Source organism: Pithys albifrons, chromosome 6 (assembly GCF_047495875.1).
Source record: "Pithys albifrons albifrons isolate INPA30051 chromosome 6, PitAlb_v1, whole genome shotgun sequence".
Lineage (NCBI taxonomy): Eukaryota > Metazoa > Chordata > Aves > Passeriformes > Thamnophilidae > Pithys > Pithys albifrons.
In genome coordinates, this window is record NC_092463.1 from 61,123,109 (window position 1) to 61,150,854 (window position 27,746).

Here is a 27,746-nt window from a genome sequence, read left to right on the forward strand (position 1 = left end):
GAAAAGGTGGTAGCCTTGGGCTCCCAGGTGCCAATGATGGGGCCCCATTAACCCTAGAAAAGGAACAATCGCTTTCTGTCCTGGCACTTTTTTCCTGGTAGGAATCTTCGTCCATGTGGAATTCTGGGCTGAAAAACGGCACTTTCCCAGACCTGCACGTGGCACGCGCCGTCGAGCTTTCCGCCCAGGGAAAAGGTGGTAGCCTTTGGCTCTCAGGTGCCAATGATAGGGCCCTCTTGACCCTAGAAAAGGAGCAATCGCTTTCTGTCCTGGCACTTTATTCCTGGCAGGAATCTTCGTCCATCTGGAATTCTGGGCTGAAAAATGGCACTTTCCCGGACCTGCACATGGCACGCGCCGTCGAGCTTTGCGCCCAGGGAAAAGGTGGTAGCCTTTGGCTCTCAGGTGCCAATGATGGGGCCCCATTAACCCTAGAAAAGGAACAATCGCTTTCTGTCCTCGCACCTTTTCCCTGGAAGGAATCTTCGTCCATGTGGAATTCTGGGCTGAAAAACGGCACTTTCCCAGACCTGCACGTGGCACGCGCCGTCGAGCTTTCCGCCCAGGGAAAAGGTGGTAGCCTTTGGCTCTCAGGTGCCAATGATAGGGCCCTCTTGACCCTAGAAAAGGAGCAATCGCTTTCTGTCCTGGCACTTTATTCCTGGCAGGAATCTTCGTCCATCTGGAATTCTGGGCTGAAAAATGGCACTTTCCCGGACCTGCACATGGCACGCGCCGTCGAGCTTTGCGCCCAGGGAAAAGGTGGTAGCCTTTGGCTCTCAGGTGCCAATGATGGGGCCCCATTAACCCTAGAAAAGGAACAATCGCTTTCTGTCCTCGCACCTTTTCCCTGGAAGGAATCTCCCTCGGTCTTGAATGCTGGGCTGAAAATCGGCACTTTCCCGGACCCGCATGTGGCACGCACCGTCGAGCTTTGCGCCCAGGGAAAAGGTGGCAGCCTTGGGCTCTCAGGTGCCAATGATGGGGCCCCACTACCCCTAGAAAAGGAACAATCGCTTTCTGTCCATCACCTTTTCCCTGGGAGAAATCTTCATCTCTCTGGAATTCTGGGCTGAAAAACGGCACTTTCCTGGACCCGCACGTGGCAAGCACCGTCGAGATTTGCGCTGTGAGGCTGAGGACAGGGCTGTTCCACAATCAGGATTTGTCCTCACAGAATCACCACAGCAGCTCCTCATCCCTTGCCCCCAAGCCCCATTCCCAGCCCGGTTCCCTAGCTCCTGCCCACCTCCACAGGAGACACGTTTTAGTGAGATCGGACACACTGGGTAACACAGCACTCTAAGGATACATCCCTGCCTGATGGCTGCCTTGGGCCTTGGACTTGTCCTGGATCCTCAGTACCTTCTTCCTGCCACCTCAATACCTTCTTCCTGCCATACCTGCCCACCTTGAACCCAATCCACAGCAACTGCGTCCCCCCAGTCACCGCACGCCTCTGTCCGGAGGGACAACCTCCACCACATGAGCTGGCGAGCACTGACTACAGACTGCAGCTCCTGAGTGCTGAAAACAGGCAGCACCTTAATAATGACCTTGGAAAGATCTGAATGCCACTCAGCAAAGGAAAGCATTTCTATTTCCAAAGTAATTTTATGTTTTCTACAGAGTTCCCAGCAAAAGTGTCCTGTTACCAAAAGGAAATTACAAAGATAAGACAAAAAAAAAAACATCCAGAGGCAAAGGGCAGATACTGACCTATCATCTCAGAGCACATCATTCCCACAGAAGTCCCTACCTCAGGTTCCTTTACTGAGACATCTCACTGGACAGACCTTTGTCACCCTGGCCTGATGGCTCTACGGTTGCCTGTGAAAAAAACAAATTAGAAGGCAGGTGTGCAGATGCACTGACGATACAACACCCAGAACTACCGTCTAAATCAGCTCAGCAAGTAGAACACACATCTGGCGGATACGGCCGGGAGCGGCGGCGCAGCTATCGTGGCTGGCAGCGGGCGGGAGCCGCCGTAGACTGACAGGCCGCCATTTGCTTCGCCCCCGCCCCTCTCTCCGCCCAACTCATGCCCGCCCGGTCCTGCCCTGTCCCCTCCGTTCCCCTCGCTCGGCTCTGCTCATGGCTCCGCCTCAGCCCCGCCCCTATTTTCTGGCCCCGCCCATTTATCGACCCCGCCTGTTGCCTCGCCTTTGCTCCGCCCCTTTCTCCGCCTCTCACTCCGCCCCGGCCCGGCCCCGTGGGTTTAACTCGCTTCACCTGAACCCCCCAACTGGTCCCAATTGAGCCCCTCAGCTCGCAGTCTTAAAAGCTCCTTGGCTTTCTGCGCCCTTTCGCTAGACGCGGTTATCTCGAGCTGTGCTGGTGGTTACTCTGCTGAGGGCGGTGCTTGCCCAGAGAGGGTTTGGCGCTTTCCGTGGGCACGAAAAGCCTTCCCGGTTGGCACTGGGCTGCGCGGGTCCCGCTTCCCTGCCACTGCCGGGGCGGTTTCTGCAGCAGAGAGAAAACTCCTTTGGGCAGGTGCCCTCGGGATTTCTGCTTACCTGTTCCGAGGAGGACCGTCGGGGCAGGGCTTGGCTCCTACGGACATGACTTAGCTGGTAAGTGCTGTCTTTTGTTCTCTTTGGAAACAGACTTGTGTTTAATGGCTTGTCAATGCTTGTCTGGCGCTGATAACCATCCCAATGGGTTGCTGTGGCCGGAACTGACGACCAGCAAGGCAGGGTTCGAGTGATGAGTACAAAGATGGGGGTAGTTCTTAGGATGCTTCTTTGGTTTTGGGATTGTGGCTTAAATGGACCAGGGTCTGCTCAAGGACTCAGTTTCATTTGGGTTGGACCCCAAGGCTGATATTTTCTCTCCCCTGGTCGTGTGGGTTCCTTTGCATCCTCCCTTTGGCAGGGCTGGAGGCACTGCTTTTATTTCTCCCTTGGAACTCCGGGGGAAGCAGGCTGAAACTTTTATGGTTTTAGCATCCTGTCTGAAGTCAAGGTTGATGGGGAAAATAAATACAAGCCAGAGTACTTATTTTAAAAACTTAGTGCTCCCCCGCCAAAACACTGGGAGGCACCCACCGTCAGGTAGTTTGTTTGAAGCTTCTTTGGGGGAACAACAATCAAATGAGATGATAAAAACCAGTGAGCTGCAGACTCTGAGACAGACAGAAGCACAACGTGCCATCTGTTTCTTGTGAAAGGAATGTCCATGTGTTTCTTTGAGGTCTGAAGTGAAGAGACTTAAGGCTAGGCTTCTGTTTTATTGTCTTTGAGAGAGGAAAATTGTAACTAATTTATTGTTGTTGTGGTTTGGCCATCTCTAAAGGAGTTCATAATTCTTTTCCTTTTTGTTTCTTCCATTTCCAGCCCTGCTCCCCTGGAACAGGTGCCTCTGGTGCTGCCCTGGTCACTGGTGTGGTTTCTGTGGCTGTGAGAGGGTTTCCTGGGGACCCTTCCACCTGCTGTCTTTTCCTGAGGGTAAAGTCAGGCTCTTTGGGCATACAGGGCACCTCAGATCCTGGGACTTGTTTAAACCCTGCTCTTTGCTTTATAAGTCTATAGGACAGGCAAACAAATTATCTAGTTACTGTAGTACAGAAAGAAATTAGGGAGGTTAAGAAAATGTTGGCATTGAATTGGGAATCTCTGGGTGAGATCTGCCCTTTCATAGGAAAGGTGATGTGGTGACATTGATCTGCCAGTGAGCCAAAAAATCATACACTTGTCTGAAAAAGGCAAAAGCTCTGTTGGCCTCTCTTGACACCTGAACCAAAAGTGATGCAAATTCTTTTTAGTTACCCCCTGGCTGAAAATTTCACAACCTCACTAGAGACTTCTGGATAAACGTTTTGCAAATGAGAAAGCAGTAATCAGGGTTGGGTTTTTGTGGCAAAATCCAGGTAACCTAGAGGTGGAATGAATATTTTGGGTCTAAAATTTGAGGTTAACTGTAGGGACCAGTGTGCCCATAGGGGATGGTGAGTACTGGAATTGTTGGGTTCGGGGCAAGATGCTGCTGAACTCATGCATGAACTGTGGATTTCTTTTTTGTAGCTGACTAAGAGAATAAACTGGTGACTGCAGGAACCTCTGAGGGAACCAAGGCAACCTTCCTTTGTGTTGAAGAAGGATTCACATCGCTGTCTCTGTGAAAGATAAGTTGAGGGCTGTGACCCGGAGAGGGAAGGAGAGCAGGATACTGGAGTGGGAGTGGAATATGGGATGGATATGGAAATTAGTGTAAGGGAAAGGGATGTCTTATGCCAGGCCCCTTATTGCATGTAAAGGGAGGGGCTCACTTTTGGCCACAACAGTAGGGCTGTGCAGGGCATAGCAGTTCCAGTCTGTGCTATATGGTTTGTCTGGTCCAATTTCCATGTCTTGTGAGTCTCTGGGATCAGATGCCGTTGTGTTCTGCCCTAGAGGGGCTTATGGGAAGTGCTCGCCTGTCCTGCCTGGCATCTCAAAGGTCTCCTCTGCACAGTTGCTGATGGCATCCTTTCCTTGCCTTGCAAGCTTGCACGTGTGTCAGAATTCCATCTTGGAATTTTGCAGTCAGGTGTCTTTTACAGCCTCATTTCAGGCTGTGTGATCAGCTGTGCACTTGTGCCATGTGTCTGAAAGGAGGAGGACTTGTTCTTTGCACCCTTCTCTTCCTGCATCCCTAATGTAGCATTCTTGTGCATCCTCTTTGGTGGTTGTATTAGAGTGTGGTAAAATACTGTTATTTTGGTGGTTGTCTGGCCTTGCTGCCTGCTAAGTTACAGAAAAACATGAATATAAAGGAAGTACTTTTCATTTAGATGATCAATAGAGCATAGAAGGGTGAGAAAGTAGTTAAAACATGCTGAGAAACCAGGAAAAGTATGGTACAAGGTGACTGTATAGCACAAGATGTTCTGTATTATCCAGGCTGTGTTCCTCTCCAAGTTGGCTGCAGGTCTCAAGGTAGATACAAATACCATGGAAATACAATGGTTAGGGTTGTACAGGAGGGTGAGAGAGCTAATGATGGGACAAAGATAATGCAGGCAGGGGTCATATGACCACTGCCTGACAGGCACCATGCACAGACTGTTGCCACTTATGTAATTAACAGGCGGTGTTTGGCTGCCCCCCCAGGCATCACCTTATACTGCGTCCTGGCCCCACGTAGTATAATGGATGGCTGATCAATAAGGACACCAGGAGTGGGACAGCTGAGCGACACCCATCCTTTCACCGAACCCATGTTGGTTCTGCGGGGACGCCCGCTAAGCATGGGGGCTGTCCAGCTGCTGCCCATCCTGGTAGTCCTGGCCTCTCTGTTCCAGTGAGCATGAGGGATAGGAAGTAAGCCCTGAAACATCAACTGTTTTGTATCCTTATGTATTCCTTTCTTAAGTTTTAAGTATTTTATTCTTTTAATTCTCTTTTGTGTTAGGTATTTTATCCTCTTTATTGTCTTTTGCTAGTTGGTCTTGCAATCCATGTTATTTTATGGCATTTTATGTCTGCACTTATCTTTATTCTGCACATGTCCAAAACGAACTGGTACAGTGGCTTTGATGGGCACTTGGAGCAGCTGTGGGCAGTGTGAGTGCTGTCCCGAGAGCAGGGGTTTGTGGGGATGATGGGAGCTGCGTAGCAGGGCCTTGAATTTGGGTGGTTGTTCTTAGGTGTCTTAATGTGGGCAGTAGTTGACCTCTAGATTTCCTGAGGGGAAATGAGAACCTTGAAAAGGTTAAGTTATCAGTGAGCATCTGGGTGAGCATATTAATCCTGGTTTTGCTCAGAGGCAAGTGTACAAGATATCCAGCAGACTCAGTGGAAGCCGGAGCAGCAGGGCAAGAGGGTGGGTCAGCACTTAGTGTGGTAGGGAAGATGTTGCTTTTGGGTCCGTAAGTATTTTTATTTCTGGCTTCTTTCCTTTCTTCATGTGAAGTGGGTGAGCGATGGGTGGCATAGGCTGACTGGCACCAGAGGGGAAATGAGCAAGGTGAGTGTTCTGCTTGCCGAGTTGATTTAGATGGTAGTTCTGGGTGTTGTATTATCGATGCATCTGCACACCTGCCTTCTAATTTCTTTTTTTCACAGGCAGCCATAGAGCCATCAGGCCAGGGTGACAAAGGTCCATCTGGTGTGATGTTGCTGTAAAGGAGCCTGAGATAGGGACTTCTGTGGGAATAATGTGCTCTGAGATGATAGGTCAGTATGTGCCTTTTGCCTCTGGTATTTTTTTTATCTCTGTTGTTCCCTTTTGGTAACAGGAAACTTTTGTTGCGAACTCTGTAGAAAACATAAAATTACTTTTGAAATACAAATGTTTTCCTTTGCTGTGTGGCATTCAGATCATTATTAAGGTGCTGCCTGTTTTCAGCACTCAGGAGCTGCAGCCTGTAGTCAGTGCTCGTTTGCCAGCTCACTTGGTGGAGGTTGTCTTTCCAGACAGAGGCACTCAGTGGCTAGGGGGGTGCAGGTGCTGTGGATTGTGTTCAAGGTGGGTGGGTCTGGCAGGAAGAAGGTACTGAGGTTCCAGGACAAGTCCAAGGCCTAAGGGGGTCGGCAGGCAGGCAGGCAGGGACGCATCCTCAGGGGGTGGTGTTAGGTGCTGCAGCAAGTCTGTTCCCAGTTGAAGGTGTCTCCTGTCAAGGTTGGCAGGACCTGGGAAGCTGGGCTGGGAATGGGGCTTGGAGGCTGGGGATGAGGAGCTGTTCTGGTGATGGTGTGAGCACAAATCTTGTTTGTGCTACAGCTGTGTCCTGCAGCCTCACAGGGTGATCTCCCTGTGGCAGTGTCACAAGGAAGAGACGAGACATCCTCTAGCAGTGGCTGGAGTGCAGGAAAGGAGGGGGAACATCGCGGAGTGGAGTCTGTACTGGGAGATGGGGTCCCATCTTCAGACAGGTGAGGTGAGTGAGGGGGCTCAGGCAGCAGTCTCCCAAGAAAGGGAGGTTACAGCCCAAACACGCTTGAAAATTCATGGGTGAGTGGATGTGAACCTACACAGATCCCTTATTTTTTATGTTTTCCAGGGGGTCTGCAAACTTGCAGCTGCCAGCCCAAAGCAACAGAGAATGAACAGGTGAGAGGTGACAGTGGAGCATCATCAGATGGCGACTACTGTGGGAAGGTCTTTAGGCATCCTTTAAGGCAGTGTGCCAGTACAGGGCTTGGCCTTTGTTTTTCTGTAGGGGATGCACACAAGCTCAGGGGACCAAAGCCAGCCACTGATTAGCGGACTGACAAGGTTGGGTGGTCTTTCGCCAGCCTTGTGTGTAATGCCAAAGTCTCACAGGGCTCAGAGATTTAAGCATTTGCCTTTCTATTTGCAGGTGCCATGTGGGAAGCCTGTGGAAAGAGAGGAGCATTCCAGGTGCCTGAGGGAGGACACAGGAGGACCAGGGGTGCACTGAACTTGGAGAAACTTTGGCTGTCACTCAGCCAGGTATCCAGTTTGATGACAGCTGCCCCCTGGAGCTGGTGAGCCGAGGACCTCGGTGCACTTAGGGGATGGCGAGTAGTGGAATTGTTGGGCTTCGGGTGAGGTGCTGCTAAACTCGGGCATAGATTGTGGTTTTCTTTCTTGTAGCTGACTAAGAGAATAAGCTGGTGACTGCAGGAACATCTGAGGGCTCCAAGGCAACCTTCCTTTGTGTTGAAGAAGGATTTGCATCGCCATCTCTGTTAAAGATAAGTTGAGGGCTGTGACCTGGAGAGGGGAGGAGAGCAGGACAGTGGGGTGGGAGTGGAATACAGGACTGATTTAGAAGTTAGCGTAGGGGAAAGGGATGTCCGATACTGGTCCCTTACTGCATGTAAAGGGAGTGGCTCACTTTTGGCCACAACAGCAGGGTAGAGCAGTTCCAGTCTGTGTTGTATGGTTTCTCTAGTCCAACTTCCATATTTTGTGAGTCTCTGGGATCAGATGCCTTTGCGTTCTGCTCTGGAGGGGCTTATGGGAAGTGCCCGCTGTCCTGCCTGGCGTCTCAAAGGTCTCCTCAGCAGAGTTGCAGATTTTGTCATTTCCTTGCCTTGCAAGCTTGCACATGTATCAGAATTCCATCTTGGAATTTTGCAGTCAGGTGTCTTTAACAGTCCAATTTTAGGCTGTGTCCTCCGTCAGCTGTGCACTTGTGCCATGTGTCTGAAAGGAGGAGAACTTGTTCTTTGCACCCTTCTCTTCCTGCATCCCTAATGTAGCATTCTTGTGCAGTCCTTTTTCAGCTTGTATTAGAGTGTAGTAAAATACTGTTATTTTGGTGGATGTCTGGCCTTGCTGCCTGCTAAGTTACAGAAAATCATAAATATAAATCAAGTACTTTTCATTTAGATGATCAATAGAGCATAGAAGGGTGAGAAAGTAGTTAAAACATGCTGAGAAACCAGGTAAAGTATGGTACAAGGTGACTGTATAGCACAAGATGTTCTGTATTATCAAGGCTGTGTTCCTCTCCAAGTTGGCTGCAGGTCTCAAGGTAGATACAAATACCCTGGAAACCCAATGGTTAGGGTTGTACAGGAGGGTGAGAGAGCTAATGATGGGAGGAAGAAAATGTGGGCAGGGGTCGTATGACCACTCTGCAACAGGTGAGCATGTGCAGACTGTTGCCACTTATGTAATTAACAGGCGGTGTTTGGCTGCCCCCCTGGGCATCACCTTATACTGCGTCCTGGCCCCACGTAGTATAATGGATGGCTGATCAATAAGGACACCAGGAGTGGGACAGCTGAGCGACACCCATCCTTTCACTGAACCCATGTTGGCTCCGCGGGGACGCCTGCTAAGCATGGGGGCTGTCCAGCTGCTGCCCATCCTGGTAGTCCTGACCTGTCTGTTCCAGTGAGCATGAGGGATAGGAAGTAAGCCCTGAAACATCAACTGTTTTGTATCCTTATGTATTCCTTTCTTAAGTTTTAAGTATTTTATTCTTTTTATTCTCTTTTGTATTAGGTGTTAGGTATTTTATCCTGTTTATTGTCTTTTGCTAGTTGGTCTTGCAAACAATGCTATTTGTGGTATTTTATGACTGTGCTTATCTTGATTCTGGACATCTGTCTAAAACAAACTGGTACAGTGGCATTGATGGACTCTTCTTGTGCAAGGTCCTTTCCTTTGAGCCTGTTGGGAGGTTTCCTCAGAGCATTCTCAGCTCACTAACACCTAGGTCACACTGTTCAACAAGGTTTTGGTTCTTGCAGTTGCTCTTCTCCCTGAGAGCTTTCTCTCATCATCACTCCGCATGTTTGTAGTGTAAACTCTCTGGTGTGCGTTTGTTTGGCCTGGAGCTGTTCTGCCCTGCTGTGCAGGCTGGAGGGAGCAGGTGGAGTAGCCAGAACAGTCTCCCATTAACACATGTTTGGTACCCTTAGGCGGTTAAGATGCACTTGGAGCAGCCGTGGGCAGTGTGAGTGCAGTCCCGAGAGCAGGGTTTGTGAGGATGATGGGAGCTGCATAGCAGGGCCTTGAATTTGGGTGGTTGTTCTTAGGTGTCCTAATGTGGGCTGTAGTTGAACTCTGGAGTTCCTGAGGGGACATGAGAACTTTGCAAAGTTGAAGTCACCAGTGAGCATCTGGGTGACCATATTAATCCTGGTTTTGCTCAGAGGCAGGTGGCCAAGATATCCAGCAGACTCAGAGGAAGCTGGAGCAGCAGATCAGGAGGGTGGATCAGCACAGTAAGTGGCACTGTTTGCTACTAGTGGAAGGAGAGAGATTAAGTCATGATGTATTTCTGTTGTCCTGTTGGGGGTTTTTTCCACTAGAACCTTGGGGTTTTTCCCTCCTTTTTCCATGTCTGCTGTATTGGGTGTCACAAGGAGGGCTTCCTTCCTCCCGTGGGGTCTTGGGAGTTGGTGGCAGTTGTGCTTTTTCTGAAGGTGTATCCAATTGTGCTACTGAAAGGGATATTTTCTCTTCTGAAAGTATTTGATCTGGATTGACAGTACAGTATTTCTTTAATCATGTAGCCAGCTGTGCTAAGAATTTTATTTAAAAATTGATTCTGTTTAGAGACTTTTAGTCTTGTTGCACACAGGGTACAAAGCTGCTGGGAAAATGAACAGAGAAGGGAGCTCTTCTGCCCCTCTTTTGGGGAGCTGAGGGCAGTGGGCTGTCCTGGGGAAGGGGCTCTGTGTTTGGGGATGCAGGGAGGTCTGGCTGCTGGCAGCAAGCAGGGAGGGGGAGTGGGATCAGCAGGATCGGGGGGCCTGTGTGCAAACCAGTGGCCTCTCTGGCACTTGGAATCCTAGAGCAGGCAGAGCAGCACTGGGCTGAGCCTGGTGGTGGGTGGATTGCCAGGATGCAGGAGGGGATAACACAGGGGTATCAAGTTCTCTGTCCCAGGACTACAGTGTGGTGCCTCTGAGCTTGTTGTCAGCAAGGCTAAAAATGGCACTAATTACTCACTGTGGACCAATACCCCAAAGTCATCTTTTTTTTTTTCTCTCCCATTTGCTTTCTGACTCCTCATGTAGGATTTGAGATATCCAGTCTCAACTGTGGCTTAGACAGAGCATGGTGGGGGCCACTGGAACCTCAGCTCACAGAGTGGTGGGAGCAGCGTTGGAGCAACCCTGGAGTGTCCTGGGAGCCCTGGAGATGCTGTTTCCTCTGCAGAGCTGGTGTTGTACCCCAGCTGGGTGCCTTCAGCCTGTGCTCCCTGAGCTGCAGCTCCCCTGGGGGTAACCCTAAAGTGAGATTGGCAGCTGAGGAAGAACCAAGGCCATGTGTGGGGAGCAGCATGTTCGGAGGGGATGTGAGGCATGCTGGGAATTTTGGGGGTTTTTCCCTGGTTTTCTGATTTCCTGTTTGGAAACAAATCAAACTGAAAGGACTTTCTGAATTGCTTTGTAGAGAACTGCCACCCTCATAGAATGCACAAATACACGTGGAGTCAACCAAGGAGATGCAGAAAGTACAGCAGAGTGCAGCAAGCTGCCACAGCCCCCAGCTACCTGATTTTGGTCTGTCTGGCATTGCTGCATGCTAAATTATGGGAAAAACATGAAAGTAAAGAGAGTACTTTTAATTGAGATGATCAATAGAGCAGGGAACGGTGAGGAAGTAGTTATAGCATGCTGAGAAACCACAGAGAGTACAAAGTAACCGTCTGGCACTAGATGTACTCTATTATCGAGGCTGTTCCTCTCTGACTTGGCTGCAGGCCACAAGATAGATAGAGATACCCTGGAAACACAAGGGTGAAGGTTGTACAGGAGGGTGAGAGAGGTAATGAGGGGAGGAAGATAATGCAGGCAGGGGTAATATGGCCACTCCCTGACAGGCACCATGCGCAGACTGTTGCCACTTATGTAATTAAGAGGTGGTGTTTGGCTGCCCCTCGGGCATCACCTTATACTGTGTCCTGGCCCTATGTAGTATAATGGATGGCTGATCAATAAGGACACCAGGAGAGGGACAGCTGAGCAACACCCATCCTCCCACTGAGCCCATGCTGGTTCTGTGGAGATGCCTGCTAAGCATGGGGGCTGTCCAGCCGGTTCCCATCCTGGTAGTCCTGGCCTGTCTGCTCCAGTGAGCATCAGGGATAGTGAGTAAGCCCTGAACCATCAACTGTTTTGCATCCTTATGTATGCTTTTATTAAGTTTTAATTATTTTATTATTTTTGTTCTCTGTTGTGTTAAGTGTTTAGGTATTTTATCCTGTTTATTCTCTTTTGTTTGTTGGTATTGCAATAAATGGTATTTCTGGTATTTCTCCAACTGTGCTAACCTTGATTCAAGACATGTATCCAGAAGGAACTGATACACCATGTCTTGGGAGTAACATTCTATTGCAGAAGGGAGAGGATTTGGGATGGAGCTGTGGACCTTGGGCACTTGAGAAAAAATCCCCATTCCCTTTGCTTCCCTCCTTCTTTGTCCACCTCATCTATCCCTTCTCCCCTCTGTCTTATGACTCCATCTTGGTACCCACCCTCCCTCTTCTTTTCCATGTTTGGGGTTGAGTAAAAAGTTTTATGGGGGTGTCATGAGCAGTGTCCCAATGTCTCTGGAATGTGAGGGTGGGGTGCAGGTGCATGGGGGATGAAGGGGGGTCCTGTGGGGTCCAGCAAAAAAAGGCAGGCTACAGCCCAAATGCCTGAAAACAGAGGGGGGAGTTGTGTGTGTAAAACTAATAGAAAAATAACGTTTCTCATTTTCCTATATGTTGAATTTCCATATCAATTTACACTGGAATGGAATTCAAAATAGAGCCCTGTATCTAGGTATTACATACAGGATTTGGGAATATGAGAAATTGAGGATAGAGAAAGGGAGGACGTTGAAAACAGGAGTTTTGTATTTACAAATGAAACAAATTAGGGCTTGCCCATGCGATAAATTGCGCTCGCTGGGCCGGTGCCAGCAGCTCCCGCTTTGTGTATCGGGTGTTCTCTCTGTGCCCTGTGCCATGCAATGCGCTCGCTGTGCCGGCACCAGCAGCACCTCCAGCTTTGTGTGGCCGGAGCTCTCTCTGTGCCCGCTCCGGGTCCAGCCCGGCCGGTCCCTGCGCTGCGCTGGAGTCGCTGCTGCCGCCGCCTGGCGGTGGCCGCCGGTACTGCGCGCGCGTCGTGGCTCGCGGGCGGCACCTGCCGGCGGAGAGGCGGTACCGCACCCGGAACTTCACGCATGTGCAGCGCCTCGACCAGAGCGCCGTGTCACGTGGTAATGAAGCACGGAGAGCAACTTGGAAAGGTGTGCTTTGCTTGATCAAATCTTGCCTCTTTTTTCCTTTTCTTAGCAGGGCTTATCTGTCTTGCTCGGAAGCAAAGCAATGTCCCGCAATTGTTTTCTTTTTCTGCGCTTATCTGGCGGTGAGTCACTGTGACTGGGACGCGCTGCCTGTGTGGGTGTTGTCAGCACTCGGGCGAGGCTTAAAATTTCCCGTAATTTCCGTGTCCTGAGGGGCGCGGTTTGTGCTACACTCAGGATGGCGACACGACCCCCAACAGCGTGCCCCGCCTCTCGCGGGAATTAGAAGACGCCACTCTCAAGATGGCGGCAGGGCCTGCAACTCGGTTGTTCCGCTTTGCGCTCTATGCTCTTGGAGGTCTGGGCCGTCACCTCCGGCCTGCACTCAAGAGGGCCGCCCGCACTGCACTCAAGCTGGCATCCGTAGGCCCCCTCGGCTCTGATAGGCGGTTACCCGCCTGTCTGATCCCGAGCCTGCCCCCGCTCGCAGCGCCATCGCCCCGCAGGGCTTTCCGCCCTGGGCCGGGACCGGGGGGGCTCGGCGGCGGAGGAGGATCGCGGGCGGCAGGCAGGCACCTGCGCAGCTTCCGTTCAGTCCGGCCTGCCCCGCTGTGCACCCGCTGTCGGCCCTGCATCGCCGCGATGTCCCCGCGAGCGGCACATCGCGACAGAGCCGATCCCCCGCCAGAGCGGCACATCGCGGCAGAGGCTGGGCGGGCCCTCGAGGAGGTCCCGGCAGCTTTGCGGCTTCGGCCATGGCCGGCAGCGACGGCAGGGGCGGGACCCGAGAAACAGTTTTGCTGCTCCTGGGAAGAGTCGGGTCCCAAGGAAGTAAATCCTGAATCGCCTGTTGAGCCTGGCAGAGACGCAGCGGCCGGGACATTGCGGGCAGGCGGCGCTGACTGGAGGGAGAAGCGGCTGAAGCTGCTCGGGCTGTGCTTGTTCCCCGCCGTCCCCTCCGGCTCCCCGGGACTGCAGGGTCTCCCCTTGGCTTTGCCAGGGTCTTTGCTGCGCGGTTTCAGGATGGGGCAGTGAGGTGTTGTGTACCTGGAATTTATTTGTTTCAGTAAACATGTATCCCCCTGCGGTCTGTGATTTAACCCTTGCCACGGCAAGGCGGTTGCAGTGGAAGAAAGCAAAGGAAGCCCCGAGCCTGGCCTGGGGAGCCTCAGGCCTCTGCCAGGCCCAGAGGGGAAGAGTTAATAAAAGCTACCTTGGCATATTTTTTTAAATAATCTTTAAGACCTGTTTTATGATTTGAAAAACTCTAATGTTCTATAAATGTTCCTGTTCCATTGTAAGTTAAGACATACATTTAACATTTAGAGACAGATGAATAGGTGACCCACGTTCTTCCTGAATGTTTTATGCAGTGTGTGCTTTCCCTCCATAGCCAGCACGGTCTGGGCTCCTTAATTCCTTCCAGGAACAGTGCAGAGAGCACAGACTGGATGCTGACATGGCAGGGAAGCATCTGAGGGGCCCTCGGGGCACAAGGAGGGAGTGGCAGGAGTCTCATTTTCCCAGCTGTGTTCCCTCAACTCAGAGAAATGTAAACCTCAGTTCTTTTTACCTACAGTGTACTGGTTTCATTGTCGGGGAAGGAAGACAACTTAGCACTTTCGACAGCATTTTCATAAACTTTCCTAGGCACAGTGCTACAAAAATTTAGGCTGTTGTCCACTTCATTGTAAAACACCAGAGAACACCCCTATGCCAGGCGTTTCTGAAGTAAAATAACCTGAAAAGTGCAGCTTATCCTCAAACTGACAGGCATGGAGAGCAAATTACAGGGGGATCGATACATTGACAAAAAAAATCAGTATTCCTCTTGATCCGTGAAATAAATCAGGTGCAACATCCCCCACACTTTTTAGTGGTCCCTTTGCTTTAGGTGTTTTAAACCAAAACCCCACCAGGTATTTCGAGAAGCAAAAACATCTTCTGGTGTTTTGCAATCCAGAAATCCGCACATAGAGCAGCAATTGGGTATTTCTTAAACCCAGCTGTGTCAGGCATGTGTGTAAGAGCATCCAACATCCCTGACTTTCCTTTGCATTGTACCTTTATGGCTCTGTGGGGATGATTTACTGACGCTTTGAAAGGGTCTCTTCACCTCAAAGTGCTCTTCTGTACTTGTATATCTGTTTTATTTACAGTTCTGTGGGCAGTGGCCAAAGTGCAGCAGGTGCCTTTGAGCTGCTCAGCTGACTTTGGGGACGTCCTGTCTCCCTTCCAGCTTCTGATTCTGCATCTTGCAGCTGTTGTGGAGATCAACAGCTTGTTTTGGGCAGCTCTTGATTCCGGTTCCTCCAGAGATGGAAATGGCCATTCTGATGTCCATCTTGTTCCTGTTTCTCGTGCTGGTGTCTCTGGGCCACTCATTTCCCCTGAGAACTCGCTGAGTTCTGTGTCCTGCAAACTTGAGCCCTCGTTGGCACTTGCACTGTAAGGACTGGCCAGAGTTAAATGCTCTTTCCAGGATGTTTTTTTGGGCCTGGATTCAATCTGGTTATCACTGGATGACGGGCTGGTTTTCCCCCTTTTGTCAGCTACGGGAAAGGCAACTCCTCCTTTGGACTCATGCAAACAAACTTTTGTGCCCGTGCTGAGGAGTTGCCTGTGAGTGAACTGTCTGTCCTGGGTGCTCAAAGGTTTGAGAGTTCTCTGCCCCTCTCTGGGGGTGGTTTGTGCCAATGCCAGAAGCTGACTGGCTCTGCCATCCCAGTCAGTCCAAGCAGCAAGGAGATTAAGCTCACCACGGAAATGCTCCCAGAGCTTCCCGAGGCTTGTTGATCACTGCTCTGGCATCTCTGCCACCCCAGGGCAGTTTGGCCTGGCCTGTATTTCCCTCAATTGCTTCTGAGCCTGCCTTGGCAGGTGGGGGCAGAACACCCCTCTGGCATCCACAGATCAGCCCAGCTGCCATTTCCCCCAGGTGGGATGGGCTGTTTGCTCCTGTTAAAAAGGGTTTGCCTCAATGTATCTGCTCTTGACAATCCCTCCTGTTTGGGCTCCCCCTCCCTTTTTTTCCCCATATGCTTCTTCCTGGATTATTGAACAACTCATCGTACAATGTTCCTGGGGATCAGGGTTAGCCAGCTGTGTCCTTTTTATGAAGAGAGGAATTGTCCTTGACTTTCTCCAGTTCCCAGGATTATCTCTGTCCTCTGGGAGTCTGAGGCACAATCTCCAATGGATGTTTTGGACAAATTTCTGTCAGATCAAATTGCCCAAAGTGTCACCAGAGAGTGACACTTCCCATTTACCAGGTTCCTGCCTAACCCTGTGAAATGCCTGGAGCCTGATGGGAGTTGTTGGAGCGAGGCAGAGGAGTTGGCTGAACACTCAGACTTGCAGGCTGTGGTTGGTTGAAGCGGTAGAGGGGTGCACTTGACAGGCAGCAAGCGAAAAGGAGTCTGTTGTTTGTAGATAAGCAGTGAGAAATGTTGGTGTTTGGAAGGCTCATCATGTTTTCCTGTTTTTCAGTTACAGGCTCTGGCTGTAAATCGGACAGTGCAGGGTCTGTCCATAGCAGAGCTCAGGGAAATGAAATGAAAGCAGATGTGAAGAAAGGCTTGGTGAAGGAACCAGAAACCAGGGGAAGGTAAACATTCTTGTGGCATCTCTGAAAAAGCTCCTCCCAGGTTTTCTTTAACTTCTGCAACCAGGTTCTTAAGTCCTCTGCATGCAGTGCCTTCTGCAGACATGTTACCAGCCATGCATGGTTTGCACATTACAAGAAATCCTCATTTCAGGGGTTGTTATTATTCATGCAGCTTTTGAAAAAAAGAGGCAGGACAAAATAGCCTGGCATAAGGAACACACACTGTGGCCCTTTGTGAGTCCCCACTAGTGCTGAGATTACAGAAATGGCAAAGTGTCAGTAGGTCAGGATTCACACAGGGCAAATTAACAGTATAGTAGTTTTTAGGGAAGCTTTCGGGTTTTTAGGAGTCAGATTCTTTTCAGAGAAGTCATCTGCTCTTGATCCTCCATATCATTTTGCTGAATGGCTGCCTCTGCTCCACTGAGAGCTGGGGTGGAAAGGGCCAAGAGACCTTAAAGCAGAATCAGTAGGACCCCAGAGAGGAGCAAAGGGCTGGGGCAGTGGGAACTGTGTCAGTATTTGCTTCAATCCACTGAGTAAAGTCAGAATTCTCTGAAATTGCTGAGCAGTGGTATCCGTGCAGTGCTTGCCTTGTCCTTGTTCCTCATGCCAAGGGTCTGTCCCACCTTCCAAGCTGAGAGGAGAAGGCAGGTTGGAAATCTCAGCCAGCTGACATTTACGAGGATATTATACAGTAGCTTGATTTTCTAAACAACCTCTTTATCTCTTTTCTTCCATGGCTCACATTCCTCTCCCCTGCATTTTTATCAGGCAGAAGGAGAAGATGAAGAGGGAAAATGGAGGAGAGGAACTGCAGGAAAAGCTCTTGTTCCATGGAAACAACATCTCCTTCCTGGAAGCATCTGCACTGGGAACTTTGAAATGGCCAAGATAGGAATATTCTTCAGAAAGTGATCAGCTCCAAAGTAAGCAGGGCTAGGGGGAGGGAACAATCCTTCCAACTTGGAAATTAAGGGAAAAGTTAAAAGCAATGGACTGAAACTTTTTCATTGAGAACTTACTGTGAGGGTGGGCCAGCCCAGGCACAGGGTGCTGAGAGAAGCTGTGGCTGCCCCATCCCTGGGAGTGTTGGATGGCCCTGGGCTGCTGGAAGGTGTCTCTGCCTGTGGCAGGGGGTGGCACTGAAGGGGCTTTGAGGTGCCCTCCCACCCAAACTGCTCTATGATCCTGTGGGCTTGGCAATGTTAAATTTTGCCTGCTTAGCCTCATTATCTCACTGGAGGAGGATAAAAAGGAGGCACTGGTCCATGTTTTGAAGCCGCCTGTGTTTTGCTGGATGAAAAGGATTGATGCAATCATTAGCTGAGAACTTCCTGGGGTCGGTCACTTGGCAGGTGAACGCACTTAGTGGAGCAGTACTTTTATACTCCGTTCCCATTCCATACAACCCTTGCATAGTTATTCTTGTTTAAGTAGTTACTCTTCTTTAATAGTTACTCTCTTTTACTCTAGTTTTAAACTAGATAACTGTGCTGTGCAACAGCTTAATCTATCAAATTAACTTGACCATGGTTGAGCCCCAGTTGCAATCTCTTGGGATCCAGCTTGGCCTCAGTACCTGGAGTTCAGTATCACTGGTGCAGGTGTTGAAAACCAGAAAGGAGCTCTAGAACTCAGAGATCATGAGGTTAAACTACAGAGATTCTTTCTCAGTGAATACTGACTTTATTCAGCAAAAGTACAGTAAATAGATCTGACTGGAACAAAAAGACCTGTGGAAAAAGAACCTCCCCACAGGAGCAGGGCATTCTCTGGGAGGCCTCAAACACTGAGTTAACTCCTGAAACTGCTCCTAAAAAATAAAGCCCCTGTCATGCTTAAACACATTGGAAAGTAGATAGAGCACACCCTGTTCTTGGAAACTCCCTCCCCGTAAGGCTGAGGAAACAAACACTGCTCACTGAAACACCTTCCCTAGGGATGGATTCTGAACTCTCAGTATTTTAAGGATGCTGTAGGTTTTCACAGTCTGATGGAACAGCTGCTTTATTGGGTTGCATTCAGAGGCCATGCTACTGATCCCCACTGCCTATAAAATACAACCCAAACAGAAGAAGGCACAAGGCTTGGGTTGGCTCCCAGCAGGCAGCAGCCTCATTCCAGCAGGGACACTTTCAGGAGGACCCTCAAACTGTGCTTGTGCTTTAATGCTTTAGACAATGTCTGTGTGCATAACTAAATAATAAGGAAACCAGTATGTCACTCCTGCTTTGCAAGGACACCTCAGGAAGGATCCTGAAAGCATCAGTTACAGGTTTATCGTCCACTTTGTTAAACAAAGACAGGGGAAATTCACACCAACTTTGCAATCAGTGTTACCAATTTCCATTGTGCATTTTAGACACTACTTTCTACAGAACTATTCTCAATGACTTAGAGGTTATGGCACTGCAACACTCAAAAAATAAGCCATGTTACCAAAACAGAGCTGTATGTTTTAAGTTAAGATAACTTTGTCCCTATGCCACAGGTGTTCCTTTTTAAAATTGATCCCTTCCAGTGTAGCAGATCTGGCCAGGATTATCTGTAAATGTCTGAAGAGAAGACAGTTCACCAAGTCACAACTGTCAGCTCTTAGGATGGTCACCACAAGCACACAGAATCCCAGCCAGGCCCAACGGTACCTACTACAAAAACCAAGCTTAGGATCTCACAGAAGGATTGAGTCTAGCCCAGGCTTTCCCTTTTAGCACCAACAGATATTGGGGATATTCCCACTTTCTAGGTACCTTTTCTTTTCCTGTGTAAGGCATTCAGGTTAAAAGTTAAGATGTGGATTTCTCAGGTGCCAAATCAGCAACCAAAACTGAGCTGTGGGGAATGAGGTGATCCTTCTGTTCACACATCCCACATGTACCACCAGGGATCCTAGGCATCCATTTGCTGCATTCCAAAGCCTCTCACACTCACCTCAGTGACGCCAGAAACACCTCAACAAATGGACTCAACTAAAATGAGACAAGTTTTCAAAGAAATTAAGGGAAGCAGTTAAGTACATCCAACCCAAGAGACCTAAAAGGAATGGAGCTACCTGTCTTTCTGGCATTCTTTGGAAAAATGGGAAGTTACCCTCATCAGTTAAGCTGCTGCCAAGCCAAGGGAAGAGCATATTAACTGTATCATTTCTTACTTTGCGGAGCTCCAAATATCACGGTTCCAAATCAGCCAGGGGTGCAAACCTGGGATTCTTTCATTACGCAGAATCACAGACTGTTCTGAGTTGGAAGGGACTCACAAGGATCATTGAGTCCAACTCTTAAGTCAGTGGCCCACATAGGGGATTGAACCCATGACCTTTGCATTATTACACCCAAGTTTTAACCAACTGAGCTGATCTCAGGGTCCTTTGTTCCCTGCTCTCCCTTCAACCCCCACCATGGAGTTGGAGGAAGCCGTCCCAGCTGCAGGAGCCGCCTGGCCCCGAGGGGGTTGCGGTGCTGCCCATCAGGGTGGTGGCAGGGGAGCAGGACAGGCTGTCCCGAGTGCGCTGCACACCCGCGACGGCTCTGCACGGGCTGGGCTCGATTAGCACCCCAAGAGCCACGTGCTCCAGTTCAGCCCAGGGTGAGGGGGCCTGGGAGGGAGGGCTGGAGTGGGGCCGTGACCAGGGGCACTCTGTGCAGGTGTGGTGGGTTTAGCCAGGCCTCGGTTTTGGTAAACCCTGATAATCTGACATAGATTAGAGGGGACAAGCATCGCCTGACTGGAGCAACCAAAGAGATATTTCATACCAGATGATACCAAACTGAGATATAAATACTGTAGAGTAAGAGGAGTTTCTCAGCATCATGTCTGCAGTAGAGACAGGACACACTGCTACTGTCCTGCTGTGCTGGGCCTTGCTGCTGCTGCCACTACATCCCATTTTGTTTTAATTCTGTTTTTGCTCTTTCTTTTGGTTGCTTGCTAAATGTCTTTTGGGGTGCTTTATAGATGCAGAGTGATGAGATCTGTCTTCAATGGGAAGTAGAAAATTATTGTTATATCTAACTTGTGTCTGTGTGTGTTATATTGTAGTTTTCTTTAAATTTTTTCTGTAGGAATATATATAATTAGTTTAAGTTTCGACTTGTTTTGAGTTTCCAGGTTTTTTTCCTCTCTCCCTTTTCTCAGCGAGAGTGGGAGGGAGACTGACACTCTGTGTTAAGCAGTTGGCGTTTTGCCAGCTCAACCCAAGATAGCCTGTCTGAGCATTCAGGAGGTTTGGAAAAAGCCACTTGTTGCATGAGGTTTACAACACAACACTGGTCTAACTGCTCCCAGTGACTGTAAGAAGGCAGAACATACCCTTAGATCTCGGGGGTTCGCTTTGATTTGGGGTTTGCTCTTGGACTTAGCACAGTCTTTGTGGGAAGTATGACCTGTCCAGCTCTTTAGTGTGTTACAGGTGGGTTGCAAGACTTTTCCCTGTTCTTCACATTAAACGTGTTCTTTTCCCCCTCCTCTTCTGACTGCTGTAATTTTGTTATACCAAAAAGCTGATGTGTTAAGCAAAGGGTGATCAGACCAGAGGAGGAAGCACTGGCACCTGGCAGGCAGGAGCGGAGTCATCCTCAGAGGATGTGAGCCTCAACAGAGTGGTCTGGATCCAGTGGAACAGCTCAGACCGTCTTGCTGGACCAAGAGGCCTTCACCAAACAGCTCTGCACACCAGTGTGAGAGAGAGCAGGGGTGAGAATGTGCTTTGCTTCCTAAATTTTTAGTGCAGACAGTTACAAGACAGCCATTATTAATCCTCAGGTGGCATCTGCTGGTAAATCTGTCACTGGAACAATTGGATCAGTTGTCATAGCTGGAGTTTTATGTCTAGAGCAGACTCCTGTGGGGACAGGGCTAAATTATTAGCAGCGATGAGTGGCAATAAAATTTATAATGTGTATTTTATCATGAATGTCTCCGTGGTCACAGTCTGGAGCAGCAGCTTGCAGGGTTTTCACAAGAACTTCAAGGCAAGTCTCTGATGATGAATCGAGCTCTCTCTGTTTATCTGGCATTGCCTCGCCCAGGTGTAACCCAGATCGTGATTAAGGTGGAGATCATGTCCAGTGAAGACTGGGAATGGCACGAGTCCTTTTCTCTGGTGCTGGGCCCAGATGATCCAGGGGAAGCAGTTCTTGGAGACACCAGCTCTGCAACAGTGACTATTTCAGATCAGGAGGCAGCAGGGAGCCTGATTCTCCCAGCACCTCCTGTGGTGAGTCGCTCATTGCAGCCGATGTGATTTAGTGCCCTTCGAGTACAGACTGAAATGAAATAGAGTGAAGAGCTGCAATGACTGGGAGGGAGGGAAGGATGGCTTTTTCCACCCCTTCCCTCAGCCCCAGGTGAATGCTGCCATCCCTGCAGGTTGTCACCCTGGCTGACTACAACCGGGTGGAAGAAGTGACCGGAGACGGTGCTAAGAGATCCCCTTCCCCAGGCTACCCCCTGATCTGTGTCACCCCCTGTGACCCATGCTTCCCCAAGCACACTGTCATGAGGGAATGCTGCAGCGAGGCTGGGATCACCTCACCCAGTCCTCCATACAGTTCAGCCGGGAAGCGGCAGCTCCCATGGATGGGAACGGAGCCAGGTTGCCTTTGAGACCATCACCGACAACACCCCTTTCAGGAGCGTCAGCCACCAGGTACCAGCACAGTGGAGCCGCAGGAGCACAGGCATCAAAGGCTAAACTTTCCTTGAACGAGGGACTTGGCCTGGTGCTTCCTTGGGGACTTTTGGGGGGTTTTTTTTAGCACTCTTCTTCCCCGAGCCTGCTGAAAGCAGCACTTGTTTCTCCCTCCTCGCTCCCCCAGGTACTGGACAGCATTTACTTCAACCGGCGGTTCCATGTGCACTGTGTGGCCAAGGCTGTGGCCAAGGCTGGCCATGTGGGGACTCCCCTGAGGAGCAGCGTGGTGACCATAGGCACAGACAGTGCCATTTGTCACACTCCTGTGGTTGCAGGGACAGCCAGAGGGTTCCAGGTACAGTCTTCCATTGCCATGCTCAAGTACCTGGATGTCAAGCACAAGTAGCATCCCACCAGGTATTAGCCTGGAGAAGTGGGGAGTGCAGCTCTTCACCAGCCCCCTGGGATTATGAAGACAACATGTGTGTGAAACCACATCCCTCCATGCGCTGTGGGGTCCTCAGGGTAGAGCTCCCACTCTCCCTTCCTCTCAGGAACTGGGAGTTGGTGGGACAGCTTAGGGAGCAGATCTGTAGCTGGGGAATTCCAGGTGAAACTCAAACCTCAGGCGAACTTGGCTGGGCTGGGCTGGGCTGGGCTGGGCATTGCTGCTCTAGGGCCTGGGGGGGGATGCATGAGACTCCCATCCCTGCCAGGGCTGCTGTCTTCTGCTGTCTCATGTGCTGCTTGTTGCAGGATCCACATCTTGGTGCAGATTCCCCACCAGGATGGGATGCTGCCCCTCATCTCCACCCTGCCGCTGCACAACCTGCATTTCCTCCTCTCTGAGTCCATCTACAGGCACCAGCACATCTGCTCCAACCTGGTCACTGTCAGAGACCTCAGAGGCATCTCAGGTAACCTTGAACTTTGCTTTCTGAATGTGGAAACCAGAAAAGAAATGCAGAGAAGGTGGCTTTGTCTTCCTCTGGGCTCTCTTGACATGATGTAAATGATAATTAACCTTGTTGTACTAACAGCAGCAACCAGAGACAATTCCATGCATGGGAATGTTTAAACATTGCTCCGTTTGAGGAGATTGTGATTTTCTGCTTTTCAAATCTCTTGTGATATCCATGTGGTTAAAGAGGGAGCTGCAGGGTTGGATTGCTGTGTCTGGGTCACTGAGGGAATGGGACATGAGGCAACAAGAAGCAGCAAAATACATTCACTGCCGAAATAAAACAGGCAGTTTGTGTGTCTGGCACCCCAGGGAACGAGATCCATGCTTGTTCCATGGTGGGCAGTGGGTTGTGCTTCATTCTGATAATTCCATACTGTAGCTGTTCCTTGTTTCTTAAATGTTTATTTCCGCCTTGGATGAATATGTCCATAAGTTGGATTTTTAGGCTTCTTACCCCACTCCTACAACATTTTTCCCCTTTGAAGACCTGTGTATATTCAGTTTGACCTCCAGCACAGCCAAGGGAGAGGAGCTCCCATGGTTCAGGAGTGAAGAGTAGACCTCAGGCTGTTTAAATGCAGAGGCTCAGTGTGCTGCTGTGTCTCCATCCAGAGGAAGGGTTCCTGGACGGAGTGACCCCCGACAGCCTCGTGCTGGGCGCAGGCTATGACCACCCTTACCAGCTGGACCCCATGGTGAGGGAGCCCAGGACCATCCAGCTCTACCAGCACCTCAACCTCAAGAGCAGCATTTGGCCCTTCGATGCCTACTAGGACATGACTGAGCTGATTGATGTCTGTGGGGGCTCTGTCACTGCTGACTTCCAGGTGAGAGGCCCATCCAAAGCCATTCCACATCACCCAGATCTTTCTCACTTACCTGTAGTTGCTGCTCTGTGCTGCAACTGGATCCTGGATTTCCCCCCTCCTTCCACCTAGAAAAGTGCTGTGTGCACTTAATTAATTTGTTTTGCTTAACAAACTTAGATTTTATTCTCTTAATCTTCAAAGCATCAGCAAAGTAGTTTTTTAAATATCAAGCCACGCTGAAAATAGAAAACTTTCTCAGCTGGGCTCTATTCTTTTACAATTCTGACCATGTTCTCACCCTAAAGGAATAAGCAAAAGACAGAGCAGAGGCAGATCAGTGTGTGATCCACAACATAGCGGGGTCATGGGATTTTTTTAACTCATTTCTTAATTAACAGACTGGCAGAGTAAAAGCCAGAAATGCTCTATAAATTAGTAGCTTTCAGTATTCAGTGTGTCTCACTGCTCTCTCATGGCTGAATTAGCCATGTACATCCCACCCCAGTGAGTACCTCATCATACTTAGGTTCTTGCATTAAATTCCCAGTCAGAATGTTATGGCCAACATAATCCCTTTTAATTCCTGCCAGCCTGGAATACTTTGTTAACTTTTCTTTTATAGCTCCAATTATTTGCACAAATCCAGAGGAGCTACTTGGCCTGAACAACTGTCCAGTGGAGCCTGTGGAGCCAGGCTGGCATGTCTCCCTGAACTCTCTGGGGCTCTCAGAGTACAGCTACACTCTGCAGATACTAAATGGAGAGCTGGGGGAGGCCTGAGCAAGCAGAATTGCTGAATTTTAATTCACAGCCTTGGAAACTTGGGGGTTTAGAGGTGAAATTGTACCCACAGCTCCTTTGGCCCATGGCACCAGTAAGCCTTAGCCCTGACCCTGATTTAAACACAGGTTTGTCTGAAGCACCCACAGTAAAGAACATTCAGTCACCTCTGACTTCATTTGGAAGGTGCATAACCCCCTTTCTTGGGTTTTGTTACCAGGTGCAGGACTCTGCTCAGTCCTTCCTGACGGTCCACATCCCTCTCTACGTGTCCTACGTGACGGCGCCGAGGGGCTGGCCTTCCCTGGAGCATCACACAGAGATGGAGTTCTCCTTCTTCTATGACACTGTTCTGTGGAGGACAGGTAAGCCTGAGGCATTCCAAAGGCTGCAGGAGGATTAGCTCCTTGTTTTGTCCTTAGTTTTTGCACTGACACCAGAGCCCTGATCCGTGAGGAGAAGGGTCCAGGCGGAGTCCAGGCATGTGCCAGCTTAGCCAGCCCCTCTGTTCATGGGCACAGTTGGCACTGCAGGAAAAGAGCTCTCTCTTCCTTGGCATTCTGTGGGATATTTGGAGTGATTTCTTGGACACTTTTCAGGGTTCCCGTGTGGCAGCTGTGCCATGTTCCCCCGGCTGTCACAGATGGGGGAAACTCGGAACACTGACTTGCTTTGTGCTTGGGGGAGGCTTAGGAGGCACATGGATAATGGAGGAAGTGTCTCTCTGGCTCACTGGAGGATGACCTCAATCTAACCATGCCTTCTGGAGCTCTCCCCAGTGCTCCTGGGGATGGCAGGGCCCACCCAGGGAGGGGGTGTGCCGTGTGTGCTCCCCAGTGCCTGTGCCCTGCAGGGATCCAGACGGACTGCGTGCTCTCGGCCCGGCTGCAGATCATCCGGATCTACCTCCGTGACAGTGGCCTCCTGGTCATCGAGTTCAAGACACAGGCCAAGTTCAGAGGTGAGAGCAGTGACCCTGGCAGAGGCAGAAAGCAGTGAAGTCAATGGAAACACAGGCAACATGATGAGTCCCTCTTCCCACCAGGAGCCCCTCTGTGCTGAGGTGCACAGCATGGGGTCTCTCCGTGTTCTGCCTTACCTGTCACCTCCCTGTCCTCCCCTCCAGGGCTTTTTGTCATGGAGCACCACAGCCTGCCAGATGTCAGGTCTTCTTTAGTGAATCCAGAGCACCTGGGAGGGATCGAGTTTGACCTGCAGCTGCTGTGGAGTGCTCAGACTTTTGACTGGCCCAACCAGCTCCTACAACAGGTGAGGGCTATGGGGTCAGTCCCCTTCAGCAGCTTCCCACAGTTCTCCCACGTGCCCTTCCAGCAGCCACAGGAAGAGTGTGGAATGCTCAGGAGCCAGTCTTGGTCCAGGGCTCAGAGCCGGAAATCCTGCTGAGGGAAAAATCAGTTCATCTCCTTATAAAGGCATTTTTCCAGCAGCGAAGCCATGGGTAGGTAGGTCCCAGAGGCCACACTGAACACCCCAGGTCCCATTTGTCCCTTGGGCATCTGCTGGGTGGTCATTTCTGGCATGAGGGAGAGGTGCTGCTGTGGATGAATCGCTCTGAGCTCTGTTTGGTGACTGCAGGGTCTCCTGTCTGCTCCCAGGAAGGACTAGTCTGGAGAGTACACCATCTTCTTGATCCCCTGCACTGTCCAGCCCACACAGCCATGGGCAGAGCCTGGAGACAAGCCCCTGCCCTGCAAGGCTCACACTCCAGAGCGGTAAGGAGGCCTCATCCCCACGGCAGCAGGACAGTGTCAGCCCTTTTGGGGTGTTTGTGGGGTCCCAGCAGGTGTGTGGGAAACACAACAGCAGCAGGAATGGAGAGGAGGGGGCTGGAACCTCCTCTTTGGCTCAGGAGCCTCCCTGCAACCAGAAGTGTCTGTGGTCAGGGCATTGGAACATTGCTGGGCTTGGGGTGCACGTGTGTCCAGACCTCAGCTGTCCTTTGTTCCCTTGCTTGTCCCAACTGCAGATTTTTGATCCCCATCACCTTCCAGCAGACAAACCGCCCAGTTCCCGTTGTCTACTCCCTAAACTCAGAGTTCCAGCTCTGTAACAATGAGAAGGTGTTTCTGATGGACCCCACCAAATCTGAAATGTCCCTGGCAGAAACGGTTTACAAAGGGGCTTTTTCCAAGGGTAAGATTTATTTTCTTCTTACTTGTTCTGCTCTTACTCAACGTTTCTGCCTTCACAGTTGCCATTTTTCAGAGAGAAAAGTGTAAAACCCAGCGTTGGCTTTACCTCTTTTACAGCAACAAGTGGCATTTTGAGTGTGTTACAGCCCTGTAACACAAAGATGTGTGTCTGTCTCTAGCAGTTTGTCTCACCTGTCCATCTTTCTGCCCACCTCCCCAGGGCAAGTCCTGTACGGCCACGTGCTCTGGCACCCAGAACAAAACCTCAATGCTGCTTCCAAGCTGCAGCTGAAAAAGGTCTACCTGTGCACGGGCAAGGATGGCTACGTGCCTTACTTTGACTCCATGGGTACTGTGTACAACGAGGGGCCCCAGTGTGGCTGCATCCCACCCAACAATACCTGAAACACCAATTCCTCCTCTTGGTGAGTCCTCTGCTTCTGCTCCCTCTTCGGGAATTTCTCTGACAACAGCCAGATCCTGAATGTGAAGGGATGAGGAGTGTGTAGAGCCTGGAAAGCAGAGAGCTTGCCATCCTCTTCAGAACACCTCTCTGATTTGCAGGACTGAAACCAACCAGAAGTGACAATAAGTATTTCCATGATGTGCCTTTTGATGCCCACTTTGCTTCCAAACTGTCCGAGTTCCACTTGGTAAGCATGCCTGGAGTCGATGGATTTACTCTCAAGGTGGATGCTCTCTACAAGGTATGGACTTCTGGTAGCCCAAAAGTAACTTCTTTGTCCAGGATCTCCCAAATGCTTTGTGAAGTATAGGCTCTGGGCCTTCAGAAGCCAACTCTGACACAGACAATGAAGATGAAGTTATTATTCTGGTCTTTTTTTTTTCCCTAAAGCACTGAGGAAAAAGCTCTTTAAAACCATATTATTTACATCCCTAAATGAATTATTGCTGAACACCTTCCCTGGTGCTCAGCATTACTGCAGGTGCTCAGAAAAACCCACCAAGCTGCTTTGTCAGAAGCAGGACACAAATTGCACCAGTTCTTGATCACGTGATATAAAAGCCGTTGTTAACACACCCTGTGTGTTTCTCCCCCCCTTTGGCAAGGTGGAAGCTGGACACCAGTGATACCTCCAAGTAATCTACATGATTGGCCCCGAGAGCGCGGCGGGGCCGCGTGTGCAGC

The 27,746-nt window shown here is 50.1% G+C and overlaps 2 protein-coding genes and 1 long non-coding RNA gene across 16 annotated transcripts; all 3 read left to right on the forward strand.

Annotated features, from left to right (window-relative positions):
- Positions 1-2,176: 2,176 nt before the first annotated feature.
- Positions 2,177-11,667, forward strand: LOC139673444 (uncharacterized). Of its 6 annotated transcripts, none has more exons than XR_011698113.1 (9): positions 2,177-2,576; positions 3,339-3,449; positions 4,026-5,949; positions 6,048-6,158; positions 6,706-6,862; positions 6,986-7,035; positions 7,286-7,433; positions 7,543-9,629; positions 10,428-11,667. It is a non-coding gene; the product is annotated as an uncharacterized lncRNA (long non-coding RNA). The 6 variants fall into 6 exon arrangements; XR_011698112.1 differs by having other exon boundaries at positions 6,706-6,857; XR_011698115.1 differs by having other exon boundaries at positions 6,706-6,857; positions 7,286-7,398.
- Positions 11,668-12,580: 913 nt separating this feature from the next.
- Positions 12,581-27,247, forward strand: LOC139673446 (extracellular matrix organizing protein FRAS1-like). Of its 9 annotated transcripts, none has more exons than XM_071559129.1 (15): positions 12,581-12,651; positions 16,138-16,255; positions 17,030-17,184; positions 20,758-21,473; positions 21,626-21,905; positions 22,075-22,245; positions 22,647-22,807; positions 23,467-23,681; positions 24,664-24,808; positions 25,297-25,404; positions 25,570-25,712; positions 26,060-26,176; positions 26,456-26,597; positions 26,817-27,021; positions 27,161-27,247. In XM_071559129.1, the coding sequence occupies exons 8-14, from the start codon at positions 23,631-23,633 to the stop codon at positions 26,999-27,001; spliced, it is 891 nt and encodes a 296-aa protein (XP_071415230.1). In that variant the 5' UTR covers positions 12,581-12,651; positions 16,138-16,255; positions 17,030-17,184; positions 20,758-21,473; positions 21,626-21,905; positions 22,075-22,245; positions 22,647-22,807; positions 23,467-23,630; the 3' UTR covers positions 27,002-27,021; positions 27,161-27,247. The 9 variants fall into 9 exon arrangements, with proteins under 9 accessions (XP_071415230.1, XP_071415229.1, XP_071415231.1 ...); XM_071559128.1 differs by having other exon boundaries at positions 20,758-20,950; positions 21,286-21,905; XM_071559130.1 differs by having other exon boundaries at positions 20,758-20,950.
- LOC139673447 (uncharacterized) lies at positions 12,598-13,885 on the forward strand. Its single transcript, XM_071559138.1, has 2 exons — positions 12,598-12,770; positions 12,886-13,885. The coding sequence occupies exon 2, from the start codon at positions 12,952-12,954 to the stop codon at positions 13,681-13,683; it is 732 nt and encodes a 243-aa protein (XP_071415239.1). The 5' UTR covers positions 12,598-12,770; positions 12,886-12,951; the 3' UTR covers positions 13,684-13,885.
- Positions 27,248-27,746: the final 499 nt, after the last annotated feature.